A 23,063-nucleotide genomic window follows, 5' to 3' on the forward strand; every position below is an offset into this window, starting at 1 on the left:
TTTCTTTTTTTTTTTTAAAGATTTTATTTATTTATTTGACAGACAGAGATCACAAGTAGGCAGAGCGGCAGGCAGAGAGAGAGGGGGAAGCAGGCTCCTCGCCGAGCAGAGAGCCCGATGTGGGGCTCGATCCAGGCCTCTTGTCATCCATCCCCCGTTGTTTACAGCAACTTTTCTGATGAGCATTTCTGATGTGTTTCCCCTCCGGTATCATGCATGATCTGCCCAGAATATCTTTTTTTTTTTTTTAAAGATTTTATTTATTTATTTGAGAGAGACAGTGAGAGAGAACATGAGCAAGGAGAAGGTCACAGAGAGAATCAGACTGCCCGTGGAGCTGGGAGCCCGATGCGGGACTCGATCCCGGGACTCGGGGATCATGACCTGAGCCGAAGGCAGTCATCCAACCAACTGAGCCACCCAGGCGTCCCTGCCCAGAATATCTTTGATCAAGCTGCTTCTCTCATTTGAAATGTTCTCCCTGCTATCCACCTCTTTGCCATCCATTCACTTGGCCCACCTTGGAACTGTCCAGTCCTTACCCAGAACCCTCATCCTAGGTGGGGAGGAAGGAGGGGTGGCTAGAACATATGTCAACTGCCATGTGGTTTAAACATTTTACATGCATACTTCCTTTTCTGCTCATTCTCCAGCTTTTGAGGAATCTGTGGCTAAACTGCTTTGGAAGGCTAAGGCATCAAGGCCCAGTCCCAGTATGAGAGACCCACCTACCACCCCTACTAACAGAGTTTTCTAAAGCATGTTCTATAATGGGTATCAGGCACTCAGTATTCAAGTATGTTTGCAAAATACTGCATTCTGAGTCTCACTATACATTAGCATTATAAATGACCTGAGAAGTACTTCAGTGAAAAAAAAAAAACTTCATTATCATTGTTTGCCCAGCATGTGGTGTATGTGTTAGACCATTTTTCCATAGAATGCATACTGACATCCCAAACAACGCACTGTGGGAGATACAACACTTGGTTACCACCAAAATCCCTCAAACAAACTAGCATTTTGTTGCCCCATTTCTTTATTCATGGTATCTCTCATGACAAACGTTTATTGTGCAACTAGATACATAGTTCTATATGTGGAGCTATATAACAGAGAGTTTGGGTTTTGGGGTCATAAAAGCCTGAGTTTCATCATGGCTTAGCCACTTTCTAGTTATGTGATATTGGGCAATTTATGTAGCCTCTCAGTTTTCTTATTTGTAAAATAAAGCAATAATTCCCATCTATCAGGATGGTATGAAAGCTAAATGTAAAGTGTGTATGTAAAGTGTTTGGCATAGTGCCCACTGTAAGAATTCGCAGTGGCTACATTATTAATTTCTCTCTCATCATCACCATCATCACCATTATCACAATCACCCTCATCATTATCACCATGACACCATCATCATCATCACCACCATCATCAATGTCATCATCATCATCACCATCATCACCATCACTATCATCTAAATAAATGGGAAAAAATTAGAGATCCTCAATTAGATAACTGACAAATTAACCAAATTTTTTCTTTCCCTTTGAGAGAATAATTTGACTTACATATTAAGGATGTGTCTTGGTTTTAGGAAATTATTTCATGGGGTATCTCAAATTATACCAAGAGACAAAATGAGAAGCCTTTGTTGGATGATTGCAAAGATAAGGAAATTTACATCTAGCTTAAAAACACTCTGCAGGGGCGCCTGGGTGGCTCAATGGGTTAAGCCTCTGCCTTCGGCTCAGGTCATGATCTCAGGGTCCTGGTATGGAGCCCCACATGGGGCTCTCTGCTCAGCAGGGAACCTGCTTCCCTCCTCTCTCTGCCTGCCTCTCTGTCTACTTGTGATTTCTCTCTCTGTCAAATAAATAAATAAAATCTTAAAAAAAAAAAAACCACTCTGCAAAGAGGGGATTGATACTGATGAGCCTTCTAATGATGTGCCATTAGGCTTCCTACTAATTCTTATTTGGTTTGACATTTTTACTAACAATTTGAATAAATATACACGAGACACAGTATCAAGCCTGAGTATGAAAAAAGTTGGAAGTAGATAGCTAACTTAATATATGACTGAACTAATAGTCAAAAACTTTTGACAGGTTTCAGTGCCCCCAAAAGATAAAATGTAGTAGACTTAACTATAAAAGATTACATCCATGCAAGAAAACAACAAGCAAAACAACCTATGCATAGAGAAAAGATGGACATGGCCATTTGTGTGCTAAAAGTTTAGGGGTTTTAGTTGATCTTCAGGTGGGCTAATAATTAGACACAGCTTATAGAAAAAAATAATCAAATTAGCAGGCATTCTGAGCAGGAGAATGACTTATTGCAAGAAGGGAGATTCTCAGGGTTCAGAACAGACTAGGGAGCTTCATTTTTAAGAGGGATATTGAAAAATGGTATGTTTTGACAATATGGAGAATGTCCAGCCTCAAGAGAACCAAACAAAGGAAGACAATTTCTATTAGTCCCCAGGGAATGACAGGTGGAACTTATAAGGAGGCAGATTTCAGTTTGATTTAAGGAAGAATTTTAAAACAAACTGAGCTCCATCAAAATAACAGGCTCATTAAAATGGAGTGAACTCTGTCTTAGAAACTTTTTTGCAAAAGCTGGGTAAGAATGTACAAGGGAGCGATTCCTACATTTGGTGGACAGGGGTATGTAACATAACCTCTGAAAGCTCATCAGTGATAACGTTCATAGTTGTGTCTGGCAAAAGCCTTCCCAACCTCCAAGGCTCTGAAGCCTCTGGTCATCCTCAAGGGCAATGCTCCTGGTACCCTCTCCCTTCCTCTCTCATGGTACACACAGTTCTTGCTTCTCATGTGGCATGGAATCACACTAGTTACTATTTATTGAGTACTATTCTGTGCTATTCTATTATCTTGCTCAAATGTCCCAATAACCATGTGAAGATAAAATTATCACATTTTACAGGTGAGAAATATGATGCTGAAATCAGTTTATGTCACTAACTTGCCCAGAGTCCTACAGTGAGTAAGTGGCAGACCAAGACTCAAATCCTGACTTTAGCAATAGAATACTCTTTCCACTAACCCATGACACTTCTCTCATCACGATCTCTTATACGATAGCTATGGTTTAATGGCCTTTTCTTGCTGTATATTTATTTATTCAATATCTTAGGTCTTATATGCCTTGAACTAAATTGTAAATTCCTCAAACAAAAGGTCATATCTTGCTTTTTTTGTATTTCTAATAGCACTTCTTTCAATAAACAACTGTTAACGCCAACTAGCACTGGGCATTCATGAATACTTATTTATTGAGCACCTACTTTATAGCTGGAAGTTTGGAAAGAACCAGACATATAGCAATGAACAAGTTTAAAAAGTTTCTAAGGATAAAAGCAAGAAAGCAATAACTTGCCTGACTTCCATGACCATGACCAAGAGAAGACAGCAGCTGTGGTGTGACCAGGATAAGAAGATCTTAGGCAGAGTGAACAGCAAGTGCAAAGGTCCTGAGGAGAAAACTAGCTCTGTATGTCTAGGAACAGAATAAAGGTCAATATGGTTGGAACGGAGCCACAGAGGGGGTGGCTGGTGTAAAGTCAGGGTGAAGTAGATGGGCAAAATCATGCACGATCTTGGCATTTTGGATTTTATTCCAAATGCAAAGGGAAGCCATTGGGGTATTTTCAGCTGGGGGTGAACTGATCTGCTTTATGTTTATAAAAGATCATTCTGGCTACTGAGTGGAGAACAGAGTATAGGGCATGCAAGCATGAAAGCAGTACTGAAGGTGAGTGCAATGGTAGCCAGTGGTGGCAGGTGAAATGCTAAGGAGTGGGCCAATTCTAATGTATTTTGTCAGCAATGCAAATGGAACTCACTGATCGATGTTAAGGATTTGGGAAAAGAGTAAAATCTAGGATGACTTCTAGGCTGTTAGCCTGAGTACCTGGGTAGAAGCTAAGATAGGGAAGACAATGGGTGGTCTATGAATGGAGGAGTGAGAAGGCAATCCTGTAGTTGTATTCTGGCCACATTTGAGCTGCTTTGTCAGCATTGTTAGAATGTAAGCTTTGTGAGGGCAGGGGCTCTGTGTGTCTTGTTCTGGGCTATATTCCCAGGGCACAAAATAGCACCTAGTATATAAGCTGGTATTCAGTAAAATCTTGCTGAATGAAAAAAGCCAAGGGGAGGCATTGAGGAGGCAACTGGATTTATGAATGTTTAAATCTCTTGTGCAAATGTAGATTCTTGGCAAAGCATAATTACATTCCTTGTTGTCTTCTACATGTGCAGTCAAGATCTGTGAGAGAATGGTTTTTCAGAGAGTTGAATTAAATATCCTAATAGGGTCAGTTAACACAGACTTGGAGAGAGGCTCAAAATCCTAGTCTCTGACGGAAGCCTACCTGGTCTTTCCCACAGTTTCAGTGTCACTGTGGTGATATGTCTGATGGTAAAGAACACTGGGCCTTGAGGAGACACTAGACTGCTTCTTTGAGTCATGTTACTGTTTGTAATAATAATAATTAACAACAAGAAGAACAGTACTTCTCACATACGTCAAAATTCTGATTTGTCTATTTGCTAATTTCTATTGCAGTCATTCTTATTTCTACCAGTCCAGACTTGAACTACTGACTTGGTGCCTGCCTTAGATGGAATAAAACAGGCCTCCAATGGTCAACTGGAAGTTCTCTTTTGGGGTTGGTTAAATCCTACAGACATGATGGGAGCTTTAAGAAGGGTTACTAAGAATGAAAATAACCAGTTATAGTAATGAAATAGTTTAAATATTTAAGATTTCAAAACCATGTTCTCTACTGCAGCATGTGTACAAAAGAATGAAAAAAATAAAAAAGAAGGAACAAAGGAAGGAAGGAGAAAAATAAAGAGAAGACAAGCAAGTAAGCCATCACATTTATTAAAATTTACTTTGGACAGTTCTCAACTCTTTGCAGTAATGGATTACCCCAAAGACAGGAATCACTGTCTGCCTATTTGCTTTGGGATACAGATTTGTTCTCTTTGAATTCCAGTGGGGCTGATGGTCTAGAGTAGTGATTCTCAAGCATTTGGTGGCACCAGAATTATCTTGTACAGTTTTTGAAAAATATAGATCCCCAAGCCTACTATATACCTATGGAGTCAGAAACTCCTGAGGGTGGGCTGCAGGCATGTGCATACTTTAAAAATATTCTAATACCCTTGCCTTTATTTGGCTGGTCAGTGAAAACCACTGTTCAAGGAAACTGTATTAGATGTTTCTAAAATGAGCACAGGCATGGAGGTCCTGATTCCAAGGTTCCTGGCAGCCCTCATCCACCACCTTCTCCTCCCGTCCCCACACTAAGCACAGCCTCCCTCCCTCCTGGTCCTTTTGGAAGTACAGGTAAGACTTAAGATTATGAATTTCAAAAGCAATCTCTGTTGGGGTATAGGTTTCATGCAAAATAGAAGTAGAGAATGAGAAAGAAACACATAAAGTGATGGTATGGGGAAGAGAGGAAGATAAAGAAATAAAGCAAATTTTGGATTTTTTATTTTTATTTTTATATCCTACATTTTCAGGCATCCAGTACCTTAAATCTGAAAGGAACTTAAAAGCCAAAGACCTGAAATCCCCTTCTGCTTGATCTGTGGAAATGACAACTTATCCTAATGTTCTTCTGGGACAATATTCTAGGACACCTCAAGATACAGTTATCTTCCCCGTGTTAAGGAAGACAGCCTCCCAATTCAAATGAGATGCCACATTTTCAATATAAGGAAGTGAGCACATGTGTTCAAGGCAACAAAGAGGTCAGATTCATTATACATGTTGGAATCATAAAGAATACTTTGAGTCCTCCTGTGAAGAAAATGGCTTTTTGTAGAATAAGAGAACCAAGTTGAGGAAAAAAGGCTCCTTCAGCTTCTGATTTAATAGCACCACGTAGACAACCCAAGAACACTGGATTTGAAAGCCATATCACCTGTATTCAAATCCTAGCTCTAAAACCACAGGTCATTTAATTACCCTCTGGGTGCCTCAGTTTTCTCATCTGTTAAGTGGGGGGATCATCATAATAAAAGAAATGGGATCCATTATTATTTTTGTTTGTTTTGTAACCAACATTGAACCATTTGTATCTCAGGTCTTCACTGCTTTACACACGTCATCTTTCTGAACACTTACATAACCCATTTGAGGTAGGTACTGTTATTGTCCCCACCTTCAGATGAGAGATTAGGTAGTTAGCTTGAGGTTATGCAGCTGTGAATGGTGGATTAGAACCCAGGCAGGCTGACCCTCAAGCTGAATGATGATGCACAGTGATGCCACTTCTCATTCTCAGCCCTGTTGTTCACTGATGGTTACTGTGTATGAGCAGAATCCTGTGAGTGCTGATTGCTAAGAACTGCCAAACACAATTTGCTGTCAGTCAGCTCTAGGACAGATCAGTCTCCTACTAATAACCCTGCTCTTAGAATATGACCCTACACAGCTGAGTCTTCGTGGTTCAACTGCCCATTGTATTTTCTGGCCCAGAAATTTCTGGATTAAAATTTCTGTTAACTCAGGATGCGTGGTGAAATGTTCTGGAGAATGAATGTAGTGTCTACTTTCAGAGGTGCCTCTGGGGAGATGTGCTTTCTCAAGGAGAAATCTGGTTTTCCACAGTGAGCTGAAATTTCCCTTACCCTGAAGAGGCTTTATCAAAAATGCACCCCATGAGTATTCAGATAGGAGGAAGAAGTTTGCATCACAGCTCTAAACAGATGATTTACTTGGCTGTCTGCATAAAAGGAGGGGAGAAAAGCCTTGACAAGAACTTTTCCTAACATGATAGAATATACACATTAAAAAAACAGTATTTTTTTTCAAAATATTTCATGTGAAAGACATATTTGGGCATGACGACACTCCCCCACTCTAATTCCCACCATTATCAGATGTCATGTGTTTCCCTTACTGCGCAGAAATGGTCTTTCCTTGGCTATGATGAGACATAGTTTTAGATGTTGGAAAATGCCAAATTGATCATCACTTACAAAGTATATAAGGGATTCTGGTTGAAAGGACCTAGGTCGAAAGAGCCATTTTCTGGGCTAATGGTTTACTTGCAATTCTTTCTCAGGGAGTTAAGCTGCACTTGGCATTCTTCATAGACTTAAGGGCTTTAAACTGCTGAACTGAAATCTATGAAACCTTCTAGTGAAACAGAAGGAACAAGTAACAGCTGAGTGTCATTTTGAGCTGCATGCATTTGGTGTGCCTAGAAAAGCAGGTTGGTGACTGCTTAGGTTGACCAAACTTCTGGAGGTCGGGGAAGGTCACCCGAGGCAGAGAGCTAAGTAGAATCCCTCCGTGGTCTTCTGGGATCTCAGAATAACTCAGATAAATCTTGAGCTCATGATCTTCCCCTGGACCACTGGGTCCAAAAAGGAGCCCAGAGGAATGTTTTTGCTAAAAACTACCCGACAAGCAAAAACTGCTCAGGCCAGAGGGAAAAGTGAACCTGCTAATGGACTTTTGAGCTGAGAACCGGTCAGTCTCCAGTCAAGAACTCAACTACCTATCACACAAAAGAGCATCTAGCAATGGTGTGGGCAGTGGTGGTTACACAGACAAAAATTCACTCTGCTGACAGGTCCTAAGGCCCAGCTATAGAGGCAGACCACAACAAATTCTGATTTCCAAGGTCATCAGTGGATGAACAGTAAAGACAGGAAGCAGAGGCCATATTAAGAGGCATAAGGTTTGAGAACCAGTGACTCAGAAATTCAATCCCAGGATACCACCCACTTCCATGTTTCACCATCATCCTCAGGGGTGGTAGAGGAAGAAAGGCATGAGAACAAAGGGAGTAAGAATGGTCTTCAATATTTAATAGCTTCTCGTCTCTTAGCTCATGTGCTAAAGTATGCAATCTCTTCAGTGAAGTTATCTACGAAAACATGCCTCTCTAGTTCCTCTAGAAAAGATAAATGGCTCTGGAATTTATTTAAAAGAAATGAAAAAACAGTAAGATCAAAAGGAATCTGAGCTAGAGGCAGAGGTTGGATGGGGGAAGAAAGTGTGTGTGTGGGAACCTCCAGGATGATTTGAGACTGTCAAAGTAAGAGACTTTGTGGGTGGCCAGAGAGTGAGGTTGCTCAACCTGAAAAGGAAGAAAGAACACTGGTTTCTTGGAGATTTAAATCAAGAGTATGACTATAGAGAGATGTCCAGATCAAAGGGGTTCAGGAAGACCTGCCTCCCAAATCAAGCAAAGCAGAATTGAACTTATCTATGCCCCCAACACCCCATCTGATTACCACTGGCTTCAGGGCTGACCCTCTGCATCATCCATTTACCTGTGTGGATAAAGAGATGACTGCCTTAAAGAAGTTACTCTGATGTGTACCAGTCTTGATGTCAGGCAGGAGAAGGGGGAAAGGGGAGAAACACTGTTTCCAAGCCAAAATCTAAATTGATTCTCATTGATTCTCAATGATTTATCTCTTGGCCTTCCTTAATGTAAGTCTTTTTTTTTTTTTTTTCAGATATTTTATGACTGCACTTTGAATTACATTTTAACCATATTTTCCTAAGAACAAATGTTATGCAACATTGCCCAAAAGGCACCAGGGATTTTCTTCCCTTTCCTCAGTTAAGTCATTGGGTAAAGAGTTAAGTCATTGGTTAAAGAGTTATTAGAATTTAGGAAACTTCTAGCTCAGAATAATGTTCTATTGACAATCAGGAGCAAGTTTCCTCCCTAGACAATGGGTCTTGTTTGTTAACAGCTGGCAGTCTTCTTGTCTGGAATATCCTCCATTCACTGTGATGTCCCCTCTCTAGTCCATCCATCCCTCAAGGCCCAGCCCTAACTTCCAAAACTGAGCAGAGAGAGCTCTGATCACCCACCTAGACACCTCAGCTCCCACACTTGTGCCACTCACACTGCAGGCACTTTCTGCCTTTTTTGGTAGTGATTTGTGCCTGTGCCTGACTACAGTTTAAGACTGGTAGCTGCTGGCAGCTGCAGACTGTTACTCATTTTCCTCAGTGCTTATCCACCATGGTGCCCTGCTTCTGAGAAGTGCTGAAAATATGTGCACTGAATAACTGAAAGCATAAATAAACGCATTCACCTCTCCCCTAAGAGACTAGCACTCCTGCCATGGAGCTAGTATTCTCTATCTTGTCTTTGAGATTCTCCAGCCTTCCAAACAATAGATATCTTCCTCCCATGAGAAAAGTACATTTATTTTGTGTATCTAATTTCAACAGAACCTAAGTATGATCTTACAATGTTGTAGATTTTTATCATATACTGCCTAATTTCTTACTTAAAAGAATATTATGTTTGACAAATCAGTGAAAGAAGAAAAGGTTATAGCACAGGAGGTGTTGAGTAAATAAGTCTTAAGTGAATGAATGAATGAGTGATAATAGGAAATTCTATAAAAATAGAAAAGAAAGAGGAGTTTAAAAAGAATAGATGCACAGGAGATTTAGAATGGAAGTAGAAAGAGAGGGGAAAAGTGAAAGGAGTCTCAAAATTCATTAAATTCTCAATCAGCAATTCTGGTTTTACTACAAACTTGACCTTGGCAATTTAATAAGCAGAGAGGACAGGCAAGGCATTTGCATTAAAAGAGAGTAGACTGTGAAGACAGACATCCGGATTCTGACATTCACTCAGCTACTGTGTGACCTTGAACAAGTGACTCAACATTTCTGAGCTTCACTAGCTTTTTTTTTTTTTACTTTTTTATTTTGAAGTAATTTTAGATTCACAGAAAAGTTGCAAAAATAGGATGGAGAGTTCCTGCAGACAGTGCACCCAGCTTCTGCTAATGTTAGCATCTTTTATAACCACAGTGCCATTATCAAGATGAGGAAATTAACATTGACCCATGAATACAAATTAAACCATATGCCTTATTAGAATTTCACCAGTTTCCCCATTAATATATTTTTTTCTAACCTTGTATCAGGAGGATGCCCCACTGCATTTAGTTGTCATGTTTCTTTGTGTTCTCTAGTCTTTGCCAATTCCTCAATCTTTCCTTACCTTTCATGACCTTGATACTTTTGAAGAGTAGATTGTCCCTCGATCTGGGATTGTCTGATGCTTTGTTTTCCTCATGATTAAATTTAGGTTATGCCCGTCCCTTTTCCTTTGGTGTCAAGAACATCAAAGAGATGATGTCATGCCCTTCCTAGTGCACCACAGCAAGAGTTACCTATCAATGTAACTTGTCTTACTGGTCATGATGACCTTGAGCACTTACGGTGGTGTCTACTGGGTTTTTCCACTGTTCTATTTTTCCTTTTGTGATTAATAAATATTTTATGGAGAGATACTCTTTTTATTTATTTTGTTATTTCCTTAAGTAATCTCTACAACTAATGTGGGTCTTGAACTCATGACCCCGAGATCAAGAGGCAAATGTTTTACCAAATGAGCCACCAGGCACCCCTTGTGGAGAGATACTTTTTGACTAAGCCAATATCTTGTTTCTCATCTTATTTTTGCCCAATAATATTAGCATTCTTGCTTGTAACAATTTATTGCTGGGGGGTCCTCCAGGTGTTTTCCTATTTCTTTCATCCTTCTACATTTATTAATTAGATTATTTTATAATTAAGAGCTTCCCTCCCATCCCATTAATGATTTTATTCATTTATTTTGATCACTATGGACTCAAGAATACTTATTCTATGAACTATAATCCAATACTATCATTATTTATTTTGTTACTTAAGCTTTACTTTTTTAAATCTGTGAGTCAGAGACAATGGCAACAGTCCTACACAACTATCATGAGGATTAAATAGGATTTAAAAGTATGAAAATGTCCAGTCCAGAGCACCTAATAAATAAATGCTGGCTCCTATCCTCCCTTTTCTTTAAAGAAGTCAAAGCCAAACTACTTTGAAGGCAAGAACCTTCTAAGAAGGTGAAAATCTTAATTTAAGAATTCTCTTTTAGAAAGGGGAACCCTCCTACACTGTTGGTGGGAATGCAAGTTGGTGTAACCACTCTGGAAAACAGCATGGAGGTTCCTCAAAAAGTTGAAAATAGAGCTACCCTACGACCCAGCAATCACACTACTGGGTATTTACCCTAAAGATACAAATGTAGTGATCCGAAAGGGCACATGCACCTGAATGTTTATAGCAGCAATGTCCACAATAGCCAAACTATGGAAAGAACCTAATGTCCATCAACAGATGAATGGATAAAGAAGAGGTGGTATATATATACAATGGAATGCTATGCAGCCATCAAAAGAAATGAAATCTTGCCATTTGCGACTACGTGGATGGAACTAGAGGGTATTATGCTAGCGAAATAAGTCAATCAGAGAAAGACAATTATCATATGATCTCCCTGATATAAGGAAGTTGAGAGGCAATGTGGTGGGTTTGGGGGATAGGAAAAGAATAAATGAAACAAGATGGGATTGGGAGGGAGACAAACCATAAGAGACTCTTAGTACCACAAAACAAACTGAGGGTTGCCGGGGGGAGGTGTATAGGGAGAGGGTGGTTGGGTTATGGACATTGGGGAAGGTATGTGCTATGGTGAGTGCTGTGAAGTGTAAACCTGCTGATTCACAGACCTGTACCCCTGGGGCTAATAATACATTATGTGTTAATATTAAAAAAAATAAAAAAGAAAAGAATTCTATTTTAGTGCAATGCAGCCTTTCTACACTAAAGTATAGAAAGCAACTAGAATTTAGCTAGCCCAGTGTTGCCTAGGAGAGGTCATTTCAGATCTGTAATGACTATGTAAGACTGATTTTTAATCAGTATCCATAATTTGTATGAAAATAGATGCTTGAGAATACTTGAAAACAGACTGTTCTCTTAAGTAGTTTAAGTGTTTTCCCAGAAATCTTGTTTATGTTCTGAAGTTGCTTAGCTAAACTATTTTCAGAGATAGTCCAAAGCATGCCTCAACCCAGCTGTCCTTTGTATCATCACTAACTCTGAATTAGCGAAATCACTGATTCATCTTTGATTCCTGAGGTTATGAGAGTGAATGGAAGAAACTGAAATTTTCTTTCTCCAAAATTAATTTAAAATTAGATTTTAAAAGTTCAGGCAAAGCAGAACTTCAGGTAGAATTTAAAACAACCACAAGCACAATGGACAAGGATAAGGTCCTAAGGCCCTGAGAGTGAGTAGGTCTGGACATTTAAAGCACTATACAACAGAGAGTAAAATCCACAAATAAAACACTGAAGGTACTGGAACTTCCATTTTCCACCCTATTTTTATCAGTAGGGAAAATCAAGAACATCAGGAGATTTCGTTGAAAAAACAATTTAGGGGCATTGTGGTTCACAGGCTCTCAAGCGGATTCCCAGGGAGTCTATGTTGCTCAGTTTGGGGTGGGGCCAGGTGCTACCCCTCAGTGGGAGCCTGATACAGGTGGGAGGATAGTGGTTTGCAGCCCCGGCTCTGGGGTCTGACCATGTAGGTCTGAATATCACTATTGCTACCTAGCACCCATGAAACTTTGGGCAAATGACTTCATTTCCTCGTGCTCCAGTGTCTCCACTGGTAAGATGAGCCTAATGAGAGTATCTGTCTCCCAGGGTTGTTGTGAGAAGCAAATAAATGGTACGTGTAAAATGATGAGCATGACACTGCCAGATGGTATCAGCGATTCCTACAGATAACAGACTTTCCTTTGAGGAATGGTGATGGAGCATGTACAGGCACAAAACTGTTGGGCTCAGCCTCTAAAACTTTCTGATCCATCCACTGGGCCTTATCAAGGTCCCTGGCATTTACAACCATCATTGGGGTCAGGATCGGCAGGCTGTGGAGGCTGCAAGGTGAGCTGCCACAGTTGGAAAGGGTTTACGTGACAAAGTTTGATGGACCCTCTGTCCATCAGAGATATACTAGATGGAGATCTGCCTTTCCTCCTGTCCCTTGTCCTTGTTCCTTGGCCACATGATGCCAACCCATGGCTCTTTTCCTCTCAGCCCCTAAGCCTCTTATAGTGCCTTCCTCTCAAGTATTCTCAGACTCTGGTCACAGCTGTCCTCTCCAGCACTGGTAACATCTCAGAGGTCTTGAAGGAACATTCTGGGTTGAGGATCTTGATGGTATGCAGGGAACAGGAGTCGGGGGATCAAGTGCCCCTCAAACCCATGTTCCTCCCTGTGCTTCTGACCCAGGTGCATTGGTTTTTACATTTCTGTTGAGGAGCCCTGATAATGGAAGAGGAGGTGGGTTGGCAGATACTATGGCCTGGGATCATGTGGTCAAAACTCAAAATTGAGACATTTGGTCTTAAAAGCACCTGTAGGAATAGGGGGAGGGGGAATACCAGAAAATGGGCCCAGGGAGAATATTTTGGCAAGGGAGAGGACAAAAGGGCAAACACTGTCCAAAGGGAGAAGGCCCATGGACTTGGTGAAGACAGAGGTGAGGGTAGGAATCGTTAGGCCTAGGGTAGTTTGCAGTGAAGTGACCAGGAGGATGACAATGTGTTGTCAATCTCATTGCTTGGAAAGAAGGCAGCCATCATGGAAGTGGCAAGACCAAGAGGTAGGTGAGACACCAATAACAGATGATCTGAAGAGGAGAAATATGCTTAAAAATCACTTACTAGAGTTTCAAGGACAAGTATATCTCCAAGTGGCTTCTTACCTCATTAAATCTCATCACCAGATCTTCCAGGGCATTGTGCTCTCCATTCTGGGAGGTAAGAATCGAAGCTGAGATGGATGCTTTGAGGCAGGGCAGGGATGTCTGGCATTCCGGAGTGCCTAAGTCCCGGGTCAAGAAGCAAAGGTAGTCAACTGGCAAGACCCTTCGGTAAATGTTCTGCTCCTGCTCCATCAGGATGCTGGCAACTTCCTCTGGGAACTGAATGAGGGGCTGGAGGTCAATAAGCTCCTTGCTGATCCCAGCTGAACTTGAAGGAAGGGCACTGGAATTGGCCATGGAGGTGCCTGGCTGGCGTTCTAAAATAAAGCAACACAAGTTGTGGTGACACCAAGGTTGATATCCCTACAACAGATATTTACTTGAGCCTTTCAAGATCTTACAGGTCTCCTAACCAAGTTTCTGCTTGGTGAATAGCTCTCTACTCTCTTTCTTGTAATGGAGACCTTTCTAATAACTATCCAGCTTCTTGCTCCTGTCCCCTAGGGCATGGGTAAAGGCTCAGTTCCCCATTTTCAGAAGGAGAACTGATCTAACACAGCATTCTCCAACCAGTTCACTATGACATTTTGCAGAGTAGAAGACAAGTCAAAGGTACTATTTGATTCCTCATCCTCCAGTGCTAACCATTAGAATATGGCAAAATGAGGGTGGGTGTGGGCACCACAACCAAGATGAAAGAGGAAAGAAGGCTGTGGGGCAGGGTGGTGGAGGCATATGTGGATGCATAGGCACATGGTGTGTAAACACACAAGAGACCTTGGGGACCCAAGGCACATAAGGTCCAAACCTTCATGGTCTACCTACCGACATTTCACCCTCAAAGACTGATTCTTGCTGAGAACATTTGGGGGTTTGCAGGGACAAAACCACCTATAGAGTAAGGGAGGAACAGGCAATGAGGAGATATATCTAAATAAATTAAATAAATAAATCTTATTCCCTGCTCCACAAGTGGCAGTAAAAAGATGGTGAGGAAGGGAGCGTGGCAAATGCACTAGACAGAAGCACCAAATGTATTCAGACTTCAAATTATTCCCTGGGCACAAATTCACATTATTTGACCACTCCTCCATCTCTCAATTTCCTGCCTACGAGTCATTCATTCATTCATCTACTTAACCACCCATCCGTCCGTCCATCTGCTCAAAAAGTTTTGAAAATCTCCGATGAACCCTACAACAGAATTTTCCAAAGTATGATGAGTTTTATGGCTAAGTTGGGGGAAATGTCACATATTTATGTCACAAATCCTCTTCCCGGAAACACAGGAGGTGCACAGGTATATTGTTAAAGGCTCTAAGGGTTATTGCAGTAAAGAAATCTATTTACATTGCTTCATCCACTGCTCCCCAAAGCACAATTTATATCACACCTACTGGGCCACTCTGTGAGACTAGGGCCGCTTGGAGCCCTTCAGGAAATGCTGCCCCAGGAGCCAAACTGTTCTCACTTCTCATCCAGTTCATACCTTTTCCTTCCCGGTAGTCCCTCCCTGGCCAGTCCCCCTTAAGCTCCACAGGGGACATTCTACTTCCCCAGAATCTTTCTTCCATTCCTGATTTCTTAAAGCATTCTCACTGACTCTTTGGCAGAACAAAGCCCTTCTGATGGCATGGCATTCCTCACTGCTGACTGTCACCTGGCTTGGATACTGGACAACGGCACAGTTCATGAGGAAGACTTCATCAACATTCAGACTTCCATAACCTAGACTCTTCTTTAAATCCCTACTGCAGACAACCTTGGAATCATCACTCTGAAGTGCTCCATCTCTGTAGTACTGAACTCTGAAATCCTCGGCCTTGAGTTTGACTGACTTTTCCCTTCCACCCCTTCTACTAAACCTTCTCTGTCCTCGGCAGACTTCCAGTTCCTTGGTCTTGGTTTGCATGCATGGTCAGCATTTTAGTATGGCACCCACAACACTCAGGATGCTGTCCCAAGTCTCCTTGACTTCCCGCCGCATGTACTTCCCAATCTTCAACTCTAAATTCAACCATCTGTCCTTGACTTCTGGGCTGCTATGTGATGACCCTGACATTGTTGCTACTTAGTGATGGGACCCTTGCTAATCTGGATTATCTAACTTCAGCTGGACCGTCAGGGCAGTTTCAGACTTGACATGAATTTGTTTTGTTTTGTTTGGTTTTTTCCAAAATCACTCACTGTCTTCTTTACCTCTGCATTATAGCCTTTCTATTCTCACACTCCCAAAGCCACCTTTATTTTCCTTTAATTCATTTGATCATTTTTTAAAAATTGTTTTTACTTGAGTGTAGTTGACACACAACATTATGTTCGTTTTGGGCACACAACATAGTGATCACCAGTTTAAACAAGATGCTGTGCTCACCACAAACTTAGCTACTGTGTTTGATGCTTACCACACATTTTACTACACGATGATAACTGAAAAATGTCAGGGACTCCTTCCATTAGGCCAAATGCCTCTATGTTTTCCGTTTTCTCCTCCTTTTCTGAGAAAAATGTGTGTCTCCCCCTCCCCAAGGCCCACCTAGTTTTGTGACTAAATCTATTCAAATTACCTCAGTGGTTGTCTCCAACATCAGTCATCAGTCTTTCCCACCGCAGACTCTTCTTTGCCTACCTGTGCTTGGTTTCCCTTACCCTTAAAAACAAGCCCATACAACTTCCCTTCCCTCTTAAACTCTAAATCTTCTCTAGCCTTCCCTTCACTGTGTATCTTCTGTGCACGACAGTATATGTTCCTCTGGTAAGTATGGGACCATACCTTCTGATCCAAAAACTAGGCCTATGCATTCTGCCCAAATTAACAAACCAGTAACAGTGTGGGAGAGAAGAAGGAAACTGGGAGTTCTTAGTTCTTAGACAACCCTGTTGACGGGGCATCTCTATTGATGGTCTGGGCTCTGACGTTCTTCCCTCACCCTATCCTCTCCAATTGCAGCCCACCCACTGCATCTGAAGCATAGCTCAAGAAAAATTCTTGGTTACATTTGCTGTTTAATTGAGTTGTTCCTCTTTTGCAGGAATGCTCTCAGTGACAATCTAACAAAAAATCATGAGAAGAAAACTGTAAAGTTTGAATAATACTGTTCTTCACTGATGCAAGCCTGATCCTATTTTAAGTATATTCCAGTCAGAACTCCCTGTTTTGTCTTCTGTATAAAAACTATAGTATCCAAATTATTCTTTCTCTTTGATTCTAAAAGGTGAATGTGTGAGTAAAGAGTACAATGACTTATTGCAACCATTTTTTCCCCCATTTTTTGGACCAAACTACCAAAAATCAACTTCAGTGGACAGCAAGGACTACCAAATTATATTTAGTTCTAAGATCTTATTTGAAAATAATTAAAATATAGCAAGTGCTCAAATCTACATGGTGTATGTGGTCTCACTCTCCAACTTTTGAATAGTTTAGGGAGTACTAGATTTCCTGAAAATGGACTCAGAATGTGGTCTGATAACAGGCAGATTGCAGCTTCTGGATACTGATAATTTATGTACAGTGGAATTAGCCCTATCGGGGAGGGGAGGTCTTCCCAGAAGTAACCAACTCTGAAACATGATTTCAAAGTACAACACTCTGTGATGGAAATAAAAGTAACTCCTAAATCTTGTGAAATCGCTTATCTAATATGTAAGAGAAGAGATAATGTAATAAAAGATATAAATAACCTAAGATAATATATTATAAACTGCAATTTATTTTGAGATAGGAATCACATGCTGTTACAATGAATAAAGAGTCTAGTGACTGGTGAGAAACGGCAATAAAGGAGACCTAAAAAAACTGAATGAAAGAAGAAAAAAGAAGTGGGGTCATTGTAGCCCTAATAAATGCCACAGTCCACGTGTCTCAGGACAAGTGACATCAAACTCAAAAGAAACACAAATCTGATGTTAGAAACCTTGACACATAATGTAGACCTTTGTGTTTGTCTCTTTAAAGCAGAAATACTCATGCCCTACAAAGAAATAGCCCAGAAATCTTGGGAGATAATTTTCTGCCCACAAGTTCTACCTTTTTTTTTTTTCTTTTTTAAAAGCTTTTATTTATTTATTTGACAGAAAGACAGAGAGAGAGAGAGAGGGCACAGCAGGCAAGAGCCTGACATGGCGCTCTATCCCATGACCCTAAGATTGTGACCTGAGCCAAAGGCAGATGCTTAACCGACCAAGTGACCCAGGTGCCCCGCAAGCTCCAAACTTTAAGCAGCTGTTAAAAACTTCCCGTTTTCTCTCGTTCTTGCTGGGTGCTCCATATAATCTCCCCCTTCCCCTTCTCATGCCACATGGCCCCAACTCCAGCCTCCATCACCACCACACTGTGCTTTCTGCACGATGGGCAACTCTGTGATGGCTGAGAGACCTCAAAGCTCCATGACCCCTGGCACTTCCTCATTAGTTGTGGAGAAAATGCATAAAGCCCACTAGAGGCTGCAGTTCTTCTCTTGTGAAAAAGTTTTTAGAAAATGTATGGTGAATAAAATTATCCACCTCTGTCACAGTCAAGGTTTTCTCTCAGCAATATGTTCTTCAGTTAATAGCTATTCTACAGCAGAATAGGGCTATAGCTCTCGATACAGTCACAACCTGGAAATATTTACCATGAGACACAGTGCCTGCAAGTTCTGGTTCTCTGCTCAAACATTAGTTTCCTGAACTAAGTATTTTCCATGGATTAACTCAGGAGGTAGATAGTAGTATGATGGGAGACTGACGTGAGGTTACCAAAGAAGTAACCTGGGAGCTGGGATTTGAATCAAGGTCTACTGGACTTCAGAGATGATGTTCCTGATCGCTCAGCATATGGTCTCATGGAACAACAGTTGCTCTCCTCAACCTTGTCTACATATCATCTATGTGGGAATTACAGCTCCTTCAGAACTTATATCATCACACTTCGTGATTCTCAATGGGGAAACAGGGCTTAAGGTTTTGTGAGGTTAGTCAGTGTCCAAGGAAATTTAGTCTGCCTTATTGCTTGGAACTCTATGTGAAGGTCAGAGGGTAAGAGACACTGTGGCTTATTTAGAAAACTGCAGGTTATTCCTGATGACTCCGTATATTAGGAGAGATGGAGTGTCACTGCAGAAAATAAGGAATGAAGCTTTATTTTCCAGAAGGCACCACAAAATAGGTGTGACCCATGAAGGAACCATGTGGGTAGTGGGAAGATCAAAATATCTACATAAAAATATAGCACCCTAGACTTTGCAGACTCTGGTTGGATCTAGGCAATCACTCTGCCTCCAGGGAGGGAAATCTGGCCCAGAGCTTCCCTTGAGCAGTATCCCCTCCCCCGCCTTGCCCCCTCTCATCCCCAGAGTCCTGTCATTCCTGCCTTCCTGTCTGGTAATCAGAAAGTGCCCGATTTTTATTATAAGCTACCATTTTCAGGGGCTGTCTACATATTGTGCAGTCCAGAAATATCCAGAAAAGCCTCTAAACTTGGTAAGCACTTTTCCTTAATAACTGCTTACCCAATGCCCTGGGGTACAGTGCTATTGGGGAACTCCCTCCCCCCAAAATCCACCCCCTCCCTCAGAGTTAGCGCTTGTTCAGAAATGCTAGTTTGGGTCCAAGCCCATGGAAGAGCCTCAGGTTGGGCTCGAGCCCAGCAAAACCTGCCACTTTCCACTTCTTTCTCCTTTTGCTTTTTGGTCCAATCAAAACGAAAAGTATTTGGTCTTTCTTGCTGTGCCTCACATGAAAACCTAGAGTTTACCAAGGAATCTCATATAATCTCTTGCATAATGTGAGAATGTCCCGACAGCCAGGCATTGCTAATGTTATTTTTTACAAAGTCTGAGTGAAGTTGCTCTGGGACTTGCCCAAGGACCCAGGTCATGAGTGGTCAGCCCTGGAAATGGCAAAAGCTGAGCGGGAACCAGAAGAGTCTGGCTCCTGGCCCAGGATTCTGCATCATCCCAGGCCAAGCCTGAGTTACCTCGGGTATGATCTGTGTCCAGGGCCAGCCCTCTTAGCTGTCAATAAACCTGAATGGGTTGAAGAAAGGCTCCAGTACAAATTTCATTCATTCATTTGCTGAGTGCCTACTGTGTGTGATACTTTGTTACAGGCCACACTGATGTTGGGATACTTTGTTACAGGCCACACTGATGTTGGGATTTAGTGAACAAGAAAAGATCCTTGTTCACATACAACATTCTACGAGAGGAGACAGATAATCAATATAATGCAGGGTAGGGGAGGGAAATGGAGGATGTGGGAAGAGGTGTAATATTACATAGCATATACTAACTAGAATGTTAGCAATTACATCAAGGATTTTTGCAAAACCTTTTAAAAACTTTATCATCCAGGATGCCCTTGGCTAATACCCTAATCCTTTTCCAGCAGCTGAAGAACAGCTCCCCACCTACCTCCTGCTCCTCACCATTTAAGAACTCTCGGCAACAAGAAACTCATTTAATTCTTACAAAGAACACTGTAAGGCAAGGTTTATTATCCCTACCCTATAGGTGGTAAAACAGAAGACAGAGATGTTAAGTAATTTGTCTAAAGACATTCCACAACTGAGGAGGGGTGGAACTACGATTCAGCTTTGACTCCAAAGGTCAGGCCTCTGTTACCCTCAGCATTTTGAGGGATCTTCTGCAGGGAAGATGGAGTCCCATGATTTCCTGGTGAGTCTCTAAAAAAAAAAAAAAAAAAAAAAAAAAAAAAGCCACAGGCCCTGGGTGGAGTCATTTCCCCCTCAGGATAGTAAACCAGGGTTTAACTGCAGTGTGGAACTCTCCAGGACTGGGATTTAAGCCAATCAATCTGGAATTTTCTGGTCAGCACCCATGAGGTCATCTGTCATGTGGACCCTCTCTATAACACCCCTACCCCACACAAAGATGAGGTAATCCACCTAATAAGACCCCCTGCCCTTTCCCCCAAGGGAAGGTGATCTGGCTTGAAACAATCCTTCTTTTCTTTTACTAATAACCTCTTGCCTCACCCACCTCCCTATAAAAACCGTCCATTTGTACAACTCTACTTGCTAGATGGGACACTGTCTGATGCACAAATCAGTCATTTAATAAAGCCACTAAGATCTTCAATTTACTCAGTTCCATTTCTGTTGTTTAACAGCAGGATTACACATTACAGGAATCTGACTTCAATAAAAAATAGAGCATAGTACTTATGTTATATTTTGACGGTAACTTAACATTTGTTTGTGTTTGTTTTTGAACCAAGGTAAACCGTCCAGAGGACCTGCTATGTATTTCTGCTTCTGAAACATTACTTTTCATCCTCATTCTCCATGAGTGCTGGTGAAACAGGCATAAGCTTTCTGGGAAGGGAAACCAAAACTTACACAGTATACCCTTTGTCCTAGAAATTCCACTTCTAGGATTTTATCTGACAGAAATTCTTGCAAAAATATAGACAAAATGAGGGAAATTTATATGTGCAGACACTGACATTTTTTTTTCATGATAAATTTAGGTAAAAAAAACACCACGTTGGAAACAACAAAATATGATCCTATTAGAGGAAAAATAATTTCACAAATGTATTTTTTTAAAGATTTTATTTATTTATTTGACACACAGAGAAAGATCATAAGTAGGCAGAGAGGCAGGCAGAGAGAGGGAGGGAAGCAGGCTCCCTGCTGAGGCAGAGAGCCCGATGCGGGACTCAATCCCAAGACCCTGAGATCATGACCTGAGCCGAATGCAGAGGCTCAACCCACTGAGCCACCCAGGCACCCTACAAATGTAGGTGTATGTTGGCATATCTATCCCATACACACCAAACTAATAATAGTGTCTGCAGATTGATTTTTGTTTTAACTTTTTTCTACTGTACATATGACAGTGTTTAAAAAAATTATCAAAATTATATCTGAAAAAATCATCCAGAAGAAAAAACTCAAATCTCACAGACACAACCTGGTTCAACATCTGTGCTGTTCAGATTTTTTTCCAATAAATATCACAATATTGCTTTTGAAAAGTTACTTCAAATTAAAAGTAGGGAAGAAAGTAGAAAATTTTTTTTATCATATCTACTGTATCCATTTTTCTTTGAATCAATTAGTTTTGTAGACAGTCCATTTATTTTTTTAATTTAAGTGTTAGATTTATCAACTGCATATTTAATGGACACTGAGTGGTACAATTCCAATTATAAAATAAGGCAAGAGAGGAAGGATGTTGATTTCTTTTTATAAAAGATTTAGAGTTGGCTTCAAGACAATAATCTCAGGCAGAGTTGAAAATTGCTTTTCAACAGGGAAGTAAACAGTTTAAAAGAAAGTTTAGGTAATTGGTGATTCTTTCTCATTATCTGTTATTGGTTTTCAGACTAACAAATCAATCTTGTAACAAATGTGTCTGGCCTGTCCTCAGTACTACAACAAAAAAGATAAGTTCACAAAATCAATGAAGCATATTATTTCTAAGTTAGCATTTAAAAAAAAGAAAAAAACAATATGCCTAGATTGAAAATTAAGCCATAGTCAGATTAAAACAGTTCAGTGGACTGAAAAACCTCAGAGCAGAAAAAAAAAACCCCTGATAATTCTTATTAATAAAAAGTAACTTCTGCCCTCAGATTTCCAAAGATATATGAGCTCACTGTGAAAGTATCAAAAACGTGGAGAAGCATACAGAGGAAAATTAAATTAATCAATAATCCCACACCCAGAAATAATCTCAGTATTTCTGTTGCAACATCTCATGTGTTTGGTTTTGTTGGCTTTTTTTTTTTTTTAAATAAATACACAGTATTTACCAAGTTAGCGATCAGAGCACATAGTTTTTTCTAACCTTTAAAAAAAACACACTCTCCAGTGCACATTTCCCCAGCTCTAAAACTGGCTTTGTAATATTTTTAATGGTTTTCTAGTAGTCAATGTTATGTTTATAATGTCTTACCATAATAAATAACACTGTGATAAAGGGTATTGTAAATACATCATATGTGCTTATTATGTTATCAACTAACATTGAAAGAGAAAAAAAGTCCCTACCCATTTTGTGAAACTTCCAGGCAACAGAAGTTTCTTTTCTTTGTACAGCACACCAGCTAACTGTTTTAACAGTGCCTCTCATTGACTACCTGCTGATTTCTGATTACTTTGGGTAAACAAAATTAATTGAGCTAAAATTCATATGGCAAGCTGGGATACTGTGTTGCATAAATGGCATTGGTGACTCCAAGGTAATTGGAGGGAAGCTGGGAGTGCTGGTGACAATCTTATGCCCTTCTACCCAGCAGTGCATTCTTCAGGGATGGTTGAGCCCACAGACGTGGATGATTCTAGAAGCAAGCCCAGGCGGGCCACCTGAACTCCAGAGTCCAACCTGGCAGGGCTACTTGCATCATAACCTTTAAGGGTATTTGTATCTCTATAATATAATATAACCATCAATAATAATAGTCATAAATCAATT

The 23,063-nt window shown here is 40.7% G+C and overlaps 1 protein-coding gene across 4 annotated transcripts in view; it reads right to left on the reverse strand.

Moving 5' to 3' along the window:
* PLCE1 (phospholipase C epsilon 1) overlaps positions 1-23,063 on the reverse strand; it is a 311,110-nt gene that overhangs the window by 119,185 nt on the left and 168,862 nt on the right. For all 4 annotated transcript variants that reach the window (XM_032836099.1, XM_032836091.1, XM_032836082.1 and 1 more), the window contains one exon: positions 13,639-13,955. In XM_032836099.1, coding sequence (XP_032691990.1) covers positions 13,639-13,955 — 317 coding nt within the window. The remainder of the gene's footprint in view (positions 1-13,638; positions 13,956-23,063) is intronic.

The sequence above is a fragment of the Lontra canadensis genome, unplaced genomic scaffold (assembly GCF_010015895.1).
Source record: "Lontra canadensis isolate GAN:19392208 unplaced genomic scaffold, GSC_riverotter_1.0 scaffold3, whole genome shotgun sequence".
Taxonomy (NCBI): Eukaryota; Metazoa; Chordata; class Mammalia; order Carnivora; family Mustelidae; genus Lontra; species Lontra canadensis.